The 13,413-nt window shown below is 41.9% G+C and overlaps 1 protein-coding gene across 3 annotated transcripts in view; it reads right to left on the bottom strand.

The window, feature by feature from the left end:
- FRMPD4 (FERM and PDZ domain containing 4) overlaps window positions 1-13,413 on the bottom strand; it is a 412,160-nt gene that overhangs the window by 332,343 nt on the left and 66,404 nt on the right. Inside the window, exon 1 of one of the 3 annotated variants that reach the window (XM_029999017.2) lies at window positions 12,994-13,240. The exons of the other annotated variants lie outside the window; for them this stretch is intronic. Coding sequence (XP_029854877.1) covers window positions 12,994-13,037 — 44 coding nt within the window. The 5' untranslated portion in view covers window positions 13,038-13,240. Of the gene's footprint in view, window positions 1-12,993; window positions 13,241-13,413 lie in introns of those variants that run through there. 3 annotated transcript variants of the gene reach the window in all.

Below are 13,413 nucleotides of genomic sequence, written 5' to 3'. Positions count from 1 at the left end.
TAAAAAAAAAATTCTAGTAACTGTTTCCAATAGCAAACTAAAATTCTGTTGAGATTTATCCAATAAGGTAGGGGTCAAATCCTTGGGGAGGCTGAGCAGCTGGGACTCCTATGGCTCCACTGCTTAGCACCATCTGACTTTGGAGGCCGAGTTTTACATAGTAAATGATCTAATCACCTACCAGGGTTTAGAACTATCGCAAGTTAATAACAGCACTGCAGCCATAGCTGCAAAATATTACACAATAAAACAAAATAAATGGAAATAATCTCTCATGAGTGCCAATAATTTAGATTTACAGGGTAATCCATAGGTATTGCAACTCCTAACAGATTGCCAAAATACTGTTTGGAGGCTTCTATTTCAAATCTAGTACATTTTATTATCATTTCGAAGGCTAGGAAATTGAGGAATAAATTAAAGAGCTAAAATGGGGAAAACAAACATTTACAGATTGGATTTAAATGTACGGAAGTGTGAAGCAAAACTCCCTCTTCTGAAAGGATTTCATTAATGTTTAATTAGCTGAGTTGCAAACTGGAGCTCGCTCCCCAGCGTCCCCTTACCCAGGCGCAGCGCGTGTTGCTCTCCCGCGCGAGCGGAGAGGCAGGCTTTGGGGGGGTTATTTCGCGGCAGCTCGCGGGTGGCTTTTTTCACCCTCGGTCTCAAGACACTTCACGGAGTTATCGTTGCAATTGTCACCACTGAAGACAGGGGACGGGTAGGCATCTTCCTTAGCGTCACCAAGCAAATCAAGGCAGGGATCTGTGTGGTGAACAAGGTGCTAGGCTGTGTTCTTCAAATTTCGAGAGGTGAGAGGAAGCCGGGCATTTTGAATATCAGTTCATTTTGCTCACCGGCTGCTTGGTGCCAGAAATGAGAGCCCGCTCTCAGTGGCAAGCCCACCAGCTAATATGTTCTCTGGGCTGCCTATGGATTTTTCCCCACCACTGATAGCACAGAGGCAGAAAACGGTCTACTATCAGGATGGACTAGTCTGGACAGCCTGGTTTTGTCCAGGAATGAGTTTTACGTGAGTAAGGTCCGCAGGGAAGAAGCAGTGGCTCATCTCTCTCCCGACGTCTGCCTGATGGGCTGGGTGAGCCTTTCCAGGCTCCAGCACATCTCCACGCAGCGAGCAAAGCCCAGGCTGGCCAACTCATCTTGCATATATGTATTTTAGTCTGTGCAAAGCTGAGTTCAGCTTCGAAGGTGACGTAGAAGTGACCACTGTGAGTTTCCCAGCTACACAGTCCTCTCATACACCACCCTTACTTCCAATAAATTGCAATCATCGGGTTTGTTCTGCTGTGCTAACATTCTTTAGAGACTGTATCTCGGCTATAATCCTCCCCCAGCAAATCCTTATTCTTGGTTATCCATCTTCTCCCACTCTACAAATGCTGTGGTCCCCCTTCTCTAAACCGAGTTATTTCTGAAGAAGCCTGGCTGAGGCATTCTGTTATTCAGAAAGTAGGTGTACCTTCAGCGTCATGATACGAATATAAACAGGCCTATTGTAATATTTATTTACCTCATATATTTAAATTCTGTTTTTCTAAATGTACTGATGTACAGCCTGCAGTACAGATTTATTAAAGATAACGATATTGACCAAGTACAAGTATTTATGAATATCTTAGACAATAAAACATAAGTGGATGCTGCATTCTACCTTAACACAGCTGTGATAGCAGTTTATTTGCCAGTGTCAGCTATATAGCAGATAGTGACAAAGACCACGGTTTAAGTGTGAGTGGTTCAGCAGAATCTCAGGCAGCGGGATAAGTGTGAAGTCAAAAAAAGGCTATTTAATTTTTAGAAAACTTACAAGGTAAAAAAAGAATTGCCAATGTTAGTGTTAAAAAACACAAGACTCTTCAATGAATTAGCATTCAAAAAAATCTGGTTTTATGTACATGAATATACATCTCACTCCTGGTTTTGTATGTACACAGCAGTCAGCATTGCCATACCTGGATAATTAGTTGTGTCTAGATATAAAATATATATTCAAAATTTTGATGTGATGCTCAAAGAAGTCTTGACTTATGTGGAAGCTGGAAAAATGTGCTAGCACAGAGACCAATACGATAGACAGTCAGATCTCTAATGCCAACAACGGGAAATAAGATGAAAATATAATAAACTTCAATAAATGTGAATTATGCAATCTTGAGGTGCTTTTTTGACTATTTTACTAAGTAGAGTTTATTAGCAAAATTTTTTCCTATGGGGGAATGAGAATAATAAAACTCATGCAAATGACTTAATCGTTCTTTTCATAATGCTAATGGCCAGACTTAGTGGTGCTTTGGAGAAGGCAAAATCTTATCATAGATAATGAAGCACAATGCTCATAAAATGCTATACCAACATTATATTATTTTCAGTATAGAAAGTTACTGTAGTATCTCAGGTGTCCAGGTTTTTCAGTGATAAGTGACTTTTCAGATTCACCAAAGCATTGTAATTTCAACAAACACTTCACAAAAAATAATTCAAAAGGCATCAAGAAGTAAGTTTCATATTACTTTAGAAATATTGTCCAAACCTACCTGAGTGCTATAACACACAAAGTCTCTTGCTTAAAGATACAGTTCATAAACAACTCTAACCTTTTCTGTGATGCTTGAGTCAAATACCACACTGGGCAGGACAGAGTAGCTCTGCGTTTCATCAAAAGAAGACCAGAATACATTACATTAACTTTCCTGCATCTTTCCGGCTAGAGGCACTGTTAATGGAAATACCAGAGACTGCTGGCCATTAAGATCATGGGACCTGTGATACTTTTCATTTACAGAGGGTCTGCTTCAGTGTCCTTGGACTGGCCTGGTTTTTCTTGTGGATTACGCTGTACGTTATGCTATAGGAAATAGTATTACAGGCTTAACCAGAAGACAAAACAAAATACGACCATGGAAGTCAGTTTGGTCACTGAGTTGAACTTGCCCCGTGTCTGCTGCATAGCTAATGTGTTTCCAAGCCTCAGTGATGGGAAGCAAAGCCGTCACTCTAAGGCTCCGGCAGGTCAGAGCCGTAGCACCCATGCTCGACTTGAGCTCTGTGCTTCAACGCTGAGGGCTACCAAGTTAAGCATGGCCTTCAATGCTTTACTAGATGTGATTTTTAGAAAATGATTAGATGATAACACATTTTGTAAAGTTGAGAGTCCGTTTTGTATTCATATGTGCCTAAATAAATCGGAACGTTTCTCCCTGATCAGAAGTGTATAAATATTTACTAAATTTACTAATATTTAATAAATGCAGCTATTCAAAAAACGGCTTAGAAAGCAAAGTTCTTTTATGAACGTCACTATATGATGTAATCTAGTAAAGCGATTTCTGCTCATGCCAACATTTGAACTCATAATGGCTTAAAAAATAAAAAGCAAGTAATCTGAAAACTAAAATTTTGTTAACCTCTTCCCAAAGAAAAGCTACAGTATTCATCAACCGCTGTATTTTTGTCGGAGAAAGTCAATTTTGGACACCTTTAAATCCCCTAGATTAAAATACCCATATTGTAGCAGACCTTAAGCTAACAATCATTGACAAACTCAGGGCTTTTTCTGAACTGAACTCTGAAGATTAGATGCTGTGGACAGTACAAAGTGATAGCAGCTCCAGCATAGGTAAGAGAGGGAAAGAGAAATCATTAGAAGACGGTGTAAATACGATGGAGCTTCCAGAATGAGATTTTGCTTTCCTTTTGGTTACAATAACTGTCAGTCTGGAACAGTCTGGGAAAAAAAATCTCTTCATTGTAGTATGGCACATTGCATTAATATCAAAGCACACAGTTTTAGATCCAACAGGAAAGGTTAAAAAAATATATGATTAAAGAGAATCATCAAAGGAAGGAAGACATAAAGGTCAGGTATTTCCAGTTACTGACTGACTGACTAGGTCAATGACAGTGATCATTAACTGCCAAGAAGTGCCCTTCCTGTCGGCCTCTGTTACATAAAAATGAAACACAAAGCAATGTAGATCAGAAGCTATTAGATGATCACATGTGGAAACTGGTCTTTGCCACGGCATTTACCGTGCTAAATGTGATACTAATGTTCTTGCTCTTGCTTTCACTCTAGTTTACCCTCTTTTTTCCCCATGCAGTCGCACATGTATTGGCCGCCAAAAAATCTAAGAACGTGCCACCAAATGGCTGGTGGCTGTCACCGTGCAAGATGAGAAAAAAATCTGAGCTTAATCAAGTGATTAATCTTGTGTTAATAGATAACTGAGGAGATGTGAAGATTTAAAAGCAAGGACAAAAAGGTATAATTGGATATGGTAACTTTTGTACTGAACAGAAGAACTGCTGGGAAGCAGAAAAACAAGTAATTATAAAAACAAAAAAGGATTAAGGAGATATTTTTTTCCTGCTGGGTACAAGCACCTGGATGGCAGAGAGCCTAGAACTGGATTACCTTTGAATTTTCTAAATTGTTTTCCTGAGAGGAACTTTTTTGACCCATATGAATCAGAGAGAAGGCTTCTTAGAGACAAGGAAAATTAATTTATAAGAAACCTTCCCTCCTATATAGATGCTCAGATGCTCACTGACTGCTCAGTACTGCTTAATTTTTTTTAAAGTCTCTTCCTGACTAGGTCAATGAGTTGCAGAGCCAAAATTCATGACCTTCAGGAATAACACTGCAAATCTTGAAAAGAACGCATTCCTTCCTTTCAAAGCAACCTTAACTGTTTAGAAATAAGTAAATAGCAACTTCCAAAATAAAAAATTGCATGAGACATTTCTCTCCCTGCTGCTGCTGCTGCTTTTACACAGGAAAGGATACAATCTTCCTAGTGCCATTTGTATTTTTTCAATTCAGTGTTATATTTGGCTGTTGAAATTTATTTTCTATGCGGGTAAAATATTTGGTTATAAACACCGGTTAAACTGATATGTAGTCACAATAAACCGCAGCAATTTTTCCCTCTGGTCGGAGGCTGAAGGACTGACAGCTGGAGAGATGTTTTCCCGTGTCAGCTCAGGCGGGGATGCTGAGCGCTTTCTCTGGAGAGGGCTGATGCTGCCTGTCCGTATCCCGCAAGCCTACCTCCCTCACGCCACCGGGTGCAGCTGGTCAAGGCTGGAACTAGACGAGCACCCCGATGTCTTTTCCATTTATACAAAGTTCACTAGCATCCGCTTATGCTGTGCTGTTCTAGCTTCAACATATCAATGTTAACAAAATATTGATGCTGGACTTTTACTAAAGAAAACTAAATCTCATTTGAATCACACCCACGTAATGAAATGCAGCCCGTCGCCCCCGCTCCAGACCCCAGGGACTGATGGCAGGATCTTAGGAAGACGCCGGGCAAGCTGGGCAACGCCGACCTCTTTGCTAAAACGTGTCTGTGGAAACACAGGTATTTCGAAGTGGCTGTCCCTCCTGCAAAAGGCTCTTGCTGTAGCACCATAAAAGAACCGCTGAAGCTTTTAATCTGGCAACTCCTGCCCTGGGAAGCTGAGCTTGCGAGGCACAGCTGCCGTCCAAGCCCCCTCCAGCAGTGCTGAAAGAGCTGACGGAGCGTGGGGCGAGGACAGAGAGACCCCCCCCCAAGCCCAGCTGCCTTTGCTTGGGCAGCCACATCTGCAGCAGCAGCCCCAAACCAGGAGCTCGGAGCCTTCCGTACCCCCCTCGTCCCCAGAGCGAGCGCGGCGGTACTTCGGCAGGTAGAGCTGCGCGGGGCGGTGGCAGCAGAAAGGCTCTGGACCAGGCGCGGGGGCTTTGGCCACCCTTCGGAAGGAAGGACTGCCCAGTAGGGTCTTAAGCTCCCTGCCTGACGCTGCTGTGGACCGTCACTCCCAGCGGAGGGAATTTGTCGGCAAAGCCACAGCGGGACTGAGCAGAAGCAGTTTGGAAGAAAACGATGGCTGAATAGCCTGTGCTGCCCTAGCCGGGCTGCAGCTGAAGCCTGAAACCACCTAGGGATACCTTGCCTTCACATTACACAGCTCTAACCCCGAAGCCCTGAGATAAACAGGGCGTTATTTAAATGGAGGAGCAATATATAACACGCATTGATTTTAGAGGGAAGCTATTTATTCAGCATTTCAGCATGCTAAGCATATTGGTTCAGCAGGGAGAGGCTTGTGCTGTGCTTCCAAAACGCTCCCCAGCCTTTACCTGGAGGATCATCACAAGAATAATTAGCTCCTGTGCCTGTTCCTCTGGAAAGGCAAGGGCTCCATACGGACACTACAGGTGTAGAGGGCAACTGCTGTGTTAGAGAAAGCATAAGCAAACTGACTGATGAGAAAGACATGGCTAGCCTTTGTGCTGATAAATGCAAACTTTCTTCCAGGTCTAAGAGTTTTGTGTTGTTGTTGGTTTGGGTTTTTTTTTTCTTTCTGGTAAAGCATATAGTGGAAAGGTTTAAATATTTAAATGAAATTTCTTCTCCATACTTGCTCTCTGTGAACAGCAATTAAATTTCCTGGCAGGAATACAAGTGAGAAGTATAAATTGTGTTTTGCATGGTATTTATAGAAAAATGATGTTAAAGTTTGTATTCACAGAAGAAAAGCCCCTTTTAATAGTCACTCATATCCTCTCAGAATGAAGAAAGCACACCTCGTGACCTATGTCACTCAATTTTTGTAAAGTGTTTGCGATGCATAGGCAGCAAGTGAACAGCAGATAAAAAATTACTGCTGAGATTCTACTAATGACTGTATTAAATATTATGATCTGTGTTCATAAACAGAAGGAAAAAATTAATCAAGGACATTTGTTAGGAAATGTTTTAGAGCAATTCTTTGGTTTTGATGAAAAGTACATTCTAATGCCTTTGAAGATATGTGCGCATATGCATCAGTTAACGACACGTACCCCCTATGGTACAGTTCATACTATGCAACGTGAGTGTTCTTCATGCAAATAATTCACAATTTCAGCCTGAAATTAACAGGGATATACGTGACATGCAGCGTACCAATAGCGAAAAATATTGTGGAAGATTTACTGCAAGGGGAAAAAAGGACTGTAACATGAACCAATAATTTCTTCTCTTAATCCAGGAATAAAGATAAAAGGAGAAGAGAAAAATACAGTTAACAATCTTCCCCAGGGTGTTTGAGTGAAGAAAGTGCTGAACTGTGAATCGGAATTGAATAGACAGAAACATTAACTCCTTTCAGAAGGATGTTTGCCTAACAGAGATCAGATATTGTAATAGCACAGAGCTGGCTCCTTGCCTATGCTTTGCAGCATGCAAATGAATATTTTCCTTTCTCAGCAGCTCTGCAGTAAAAACACCACGAAATCACAGAAATATACGCAAGAACCCTTTAAAATGACCACCGATTCTGCTGCCAAACACTAGAAATGGTCTGATGCTCAATTTGCGGAGCCGCAGATAAGAGCCCTCCATTCCGGACTCACTGTCAGTGGAAGCACCAGCAATCGATACTGGGAGCTCAGAGAGGCACATTATCAAAGGTGACTCATGATGCAGGTAGGTGCCAGACAACTCTTTAAAAAAAATATCTACATGCTATTGACTCGAAGGGGCACAAGAATACGTTTACAGAGTGGATTGCGGAGGAGAGTTACACTCGCTTGCTCGGAGTGAGCTCTAGTTTGTCGTGCTGAAGACCAGGACGTCTCAGCCCACACCAAGCTCCGCTCTGCCACATCCAGACCCTTGCAAGCCTGAGCTAGCTTGTTTTGGGCAAGCTTTGATACGGAGATTGTATTGCAAACTGAAACTGAACAACCTGAGGATACTCTTCTGCAGCTGTGCCAACTAAGCATGTTTAAGCACTCAGGACCACTGAAAAGCTGTGTTTCGGTTGGGTCTCCTAGTTTGAAAGACCCACAAAGAGCTGGCTGCTCTCAGCATGGAAGAAAAAATGCATTTTCTGTTTACCAACTTTGTCAAGACTGAAGTCGCCACTGCATTTTCTGCCACTGTCAAGTTTTGTGTATTAAGGTAGAAGGAAGGACATCACAGAGGAAGGAGCCAAAATGTGTTATTGCCAATTTAACCGTGTATCTGATTCACTAATGCAATCTTTCATGCTTGTACTGTAATAGCCTGCAGCTCTCTTGATTTCATCAACATCATAAACCAGTATTTGTCTTACATTTAAATGACACATCTAGGACTTCTGAGAGGCATATAAACTTATTTTCCATAAGCTACTTCCAGCATATTTCCTCTCCACTGTCCTGTCAACTTCATCACAGAGTCATTCAGAGTGGAGAGAACTTCGGGAGGTCTTTCATCCACCCTCCTGCCCAAAGCAGGGCCAACACTGAACACCTTGCCAGGTGGCCACCTTCAAAGGCTATCAGTCCTTGGCCTTTTTTGAGAGAAGTAGCATCTGTCATAATGATTTATTTGGTTTTCAGTTGTAGGTCACGAGGTCAAAGACTACCACTGTGTTTCTGTACAACAAGAGCTCAGTAGCCTATGTCTGAGGTCACCCTGTCCTTCCACAAAGACAGGCCAATGGTCTAATGTGAGATGATACCCATGATCACTTACAGTACTCTTAGCTAGATTGGAACTGCTGATTGAAGCAAAAGATTCCATAATCTTAATCCAACCATTTAAAGTGAATATAAGCTTTCCAGTAGATACAAACATAGCATAACTCAGATTAACAGTATGCTGGGTTTTGTTCCCAACCGTACCTTCTTAGTAAAGTGTCTTTTAAAGAGTTGGTCACAGAACAATCTTATCCATTTGCCTTTTCAGAGACTTTACCACAGTATGCAAATATTTCAGGCACAGGAATGGTTTTGATATTTATTCAACATGAACGTGCAGAAAAAGAGAAAATAGCAGACATGAGACATTAGGGCAGCCACTGTGAATTCACTGTAGGTCTGGGAAGACTGTCAATACCGAGGGCTTGTGGCAAAATGCTGTGAAAGTACAGGAGCAAAATCAATTGCAGCCAGAATTTTTCCCTCCCAGTACACATGACAAAATTATTTACAAGTGGCTTATTTAAACCTAGCCAGAAGTCAGCTATTTCAGGGCCCTATTGAGCAGAAAAGATCCCCTGTGAGTTAAGGAAGGTCACAGATCCAGTTACATCACCCAGATGATCTCTTTGACAGAGTGTTTGTAACACTTGCTCTACCTTGCCTTTGTTTCAATGTGGATGGCTTGTGACAGTGGTTTTACTGCCATTTTTTGCTGGCATTGCCTAGAACTTGCTCTATCCTGACACAACCTTCCACATAACGATGATGAGCGCAGGGTGAAAAAAAAAAAAAGAGAGAGAACAACACATCTCATCTAGCAGCAAAAAAAGTCACTAAGACCACTCTTTTGGAAACCCTCATATAACTTAAAGCTAAAAACTCTTTTAAACGCCACCCACACTGCAGTTATAGATTTCCTGCTCGGCACCTCTCCATAATCTCAGTGCAAACTGCTGCAAAGGCTGGCAAGCTAATAGCTGATCTGGCTGAATGCCAGCCTGATTTTGACTGTCCCCTTTAGAAGTCTAGGGCATCTCTGCATTAGCAAGTGGCACAGCGTAATTGGAGTGGATACATAGAGCGAAACAGTGGGTGCAGAAGAGCTGAGGGCCACCCTGTACACATTTTAAGGATTTTACTTCAGACTAGCTCTCGTGTGGGCCCTACACAGAATGCCCGGTGGTTGGCGTATAGCAGGTGCCTTGCTGGATCCCATCTCCTCATTTCTTCAGAGGGGCATCCAGTTTGTGTGCTCCAAACCCACTTCGCACTGAGAATGCAAGTACAGTAAATGGGACAGGATATTTGCTTCCCAAGCACACTTCTGATCTGAACTAAACTGCTAGTGTAAACACGTCTTTGGATCTCTTAGGAGTGGTCTTGGTCCAGGGAAATCCTTTGTGTAGGAAGAGATTCTGACTGCGGAGTTAATAAAAGCATCATTCGCTGCTCACACTGTCTGTACAGGGTTAAACACAAAACCAGTAAGTTTGCTAAGCTACTATGCTAGTGAATTTTTTACCTTCTTTATTTGAAAAGGTCTGCTTTTCTGTTACATTGTTAAGGCTCTCAAAGAGATTCAAATTAGGAAATACCTGCCTTTCTCTATTTTGTAAGTTTAAAAATGAGCAGTACAAATCACTGGTTTTGAAGTCCTTTGACATTACAAGCCTTTTCCACCACACTTTGATACTAACGGGCTCCTAAAGCATATTCTGCTCAGGCTGTCACCGCCAGAGATTGTCATCTCCCGAGCATGTCCATGGAGGAACGCCTGTTCTTATGATGCTTCACGAGTCAGGAGTGGTGCTCTGGGGACAGCGCTGTGCGCCTGCATAGGGGAGAGGTTTATTGCTGCCAAATCACAGAAACCACAAGCACTGTTTTCCAAAAAGCTGACTCCTCTGTTTAAACTCCTGCAAGCTCACTTCACAGTCAGCTTGATGGGCATTCAGAGAAGAGTGTGTCAGAAACAGAAAAACACCCCAATGTACAGGCGTGACCCTCGCTGCTCAACTGTTGTGAGGAAGATGATGAGATATACCGCTTTCTTTGTTGGTTTTTTTTTTGTTCGGGGTTTGGTGGGGTTTTTTTGCTTGTCTCCATTCTGTACACAACAAAGCACAGCTGTTTACAGAGATAAATGGCTTTCACAGAGATGAAGACTCCGCCATTTACATCAAGGAGCATATGCCTAATCAAGCTTTGTGGGTAGGTTTTTCAGAAGCAGTTAGGGAGCTATATTACTGACTTCCAGAGGGATAGCTCGGTTCTCTGGAAAAAGCTCAGCCTACCTCGCTAATGACTGAATTCTGGTTCTGCAACAGATAATACAGGGAGTTGATGACTATACAAGAGTCCTCATTTAATTCTCTGTGTATCCCTTTTTTATCCCTGGCATTCCTCATCCAGATAATCAAAGAACTGAGACTGTAATGACTGTGTCTGAATATATCCTTTCTTTTTAAGCTTCCAAATTCCTCATCGGTATTACTTATGCTTGCACAGGACTTGCCAGCTTTCTTCATGTTTTAAGGGGAATGTGCATAATAGAGAGCTCTCCCTCTTACTCATGGCTCTATTGTAGAGCCTGCACAAGCACTGCCTACACATTCCAAGCATATTTGTTTTGACGTAATGTGCTCAAAGAATTACACTTGAAAAAAAAAATTTTAATGAGCAGTTCTAAGCCTGCTGAGCATAACTCTGGTGCATATGAACTTTAATAACTGTACCCATTGTACACAGACTTTGGGGTTAGGGTGCCCTTAACCCTTACTCAAAAAATACGAATTTGCAAACACACTTCAGCCCCACTGAAATGTGAAGGAGCATATAGTAAGATGATCCTATCTTTCCATCAATTTATTTGGAAAAATCTTCCTGCAGGGGTTCAGTTGCTATGCCCCATTAAACTGGCAGCGGTTGCCTTGCTTTACACAGCAGCTCAACGGGCATCAAAGGCAAAGTATCCGGAGCTTCTGGGAGACCAAGGACAGGAGCATTAACCCAAGCAGGTCCCCTGGGTGCGTGGAGCTGAAGCGGCCGTCCCTCCGCTGCTCCTGGGAATGTGCCCAATTGGATTCCAGCTGCATTGTCTATTCCAGGCTCATTTTTTGTTTTCTTGTCTTTGGAGAGGGGAAGGTGGGGAAAGGGAAATATTTATGAATACGGTTCTGTATTTACTATCCTTTTTGTGTCTCTGTTTCTGTTCTCTCTTTTTTTAGTCTGCCCAGTTCCTGTATTCATGTGCAGCATGCAGAATGGGGGCAAGCTGACCCCACAGCAGTGGCTTATCTGCCTTTGAGTACAAGGAGAGGAGGAAGGATGGAGTTTAGATTGATAAACTATCCAGAATTCTGGCATTTATTTTAATGTGCTCCAGAGTACGAACTAGCCTTTTCATTGGAGACCTGCAAAGACAAGGTCCCTATTCAAAAGGATTTCTAGCATTGATTTAAAACTTGCCTTGATAAATGAAGATGACAAAGAGTAATGAAAAAGAAACAATGCAGAAGAAAAAGATACACAAACCTTATGATCATATGGTTAATGAAAATGTACAGATATCTTTGGGCTTATCTTATTTTGTCTCATTTATGGAAGATTAAATAGAGGCAAAAAAAGTTAAATAATTCACAAAAAAAACCCATTACTGAAAGACCCAGAGGAGATTGTTTCAGCTGCCATGCAGTTTCACGGGAGAAGACACTTCTATTCAAGTAGAAAGGAACCAGCTGAGTCCAAAGCTTTACAATTCTTGAAGACTTGGATTATGCAAATTTTAAGTTTCCTTCCACACTGCTATTGAGAAAGTTCTAGTTTTACACTCATTTCAGAGATGAAAAAACGCAGACTTAAAAAAAAATTACCTAATGTGTATTTGGCTGAAGAGTTGTCTTTGGTGGAACTGGAATCAGAATCCAGGCACACTGACTCCCAGCCCTCCTAAGTTTTGGACAGCCTCTTTTGGCAAATACATGCAGCATTACACACTTTAAACAAACATTTCTCATGCTATGACCCAACACACATACGATACAGTGAAATCTTGAATAATTTACCTAAGATATGAGTTCTTTCTTTAAAGACAAACATACCATGCAGTGTAATGGGAAATAAGCTTCATAACTTTCAGGATCTTTCAAATGCATTTGTGAAATAAATGCATGCTTGCTAAAACAGCTAAGGATTCTTAAAACTTCCCAGAGGGTCAGAATTCTTTGGTGAAAGAAGATGTCCCATTCCTTTCTTCACTTTCTGAAGTTCACTGCAGTTCTATGGCATTTTCAATAAATTATCTAGGATGTCTGTGTTACCGTTTGCTGAAATGCTACTTAGATTAGTTTAATTCAAAGGTCAAACTATTTTCAATGTTTAACCAAGTAATTTCAAAACAAGTCTTATCATTAAGGGCACAGAATTGTGAGTATTTAAAACCACATTGCCCTTGCAAAGTATGCATATATTTAAATATTTATATTCCCATTAACTTAAAATATGGAGTACAGATGTATTAGCTTACTCACTGAATCACGGTAAAGATTCCCAATGGATTATCATAAACGTCCATTGTATTCAAAGTTGACGGAAGCAGTTGGCAAAGAGAACTGCTCCTGGGACCCAGCAGTCTTGGTCAGCGAATCTGTGCCTCTTCTCTTGCTCTACCCTTTACATACACACATAAATGCATACAGCCCTCCTCTGTACGTCTTGCTCGGCTTCACCCGGTTCAGCTCTCCACATCAGATCAGCTATTAAACCGCTGGCGTTGCTGTTGGTTAAGAGCTACCAGAGGCACTGGCAGCGGCCGGGGACACGGGGGGGGTTCTGCTGCGGTGACGGTCCCACATGCCAGTCCGTGTCGATGCCGCTGACAGGGGAGGATCAATGTGAAAATTGCAGTCCCATGGTCTGGGCTGTAATGATTTAATGACAATTTTTAAAAC

Source organism: Aquila chrysaetos, chromosome 23, assembly GCF_900496995.4.
Source record: "Aquila chrysaetos chrysaetos chromosome 23, bAquChr1.4, whole genome shotgun sequence".
NCBI lineage: Eukaryota > Metazoa > Chordata > Aves > Accipitriformes > Accipitridae > Aquila > Aquila chrysaetos.
This window is presented reverse-complemented; position numbering and strand designations above follow the sequence as displayed.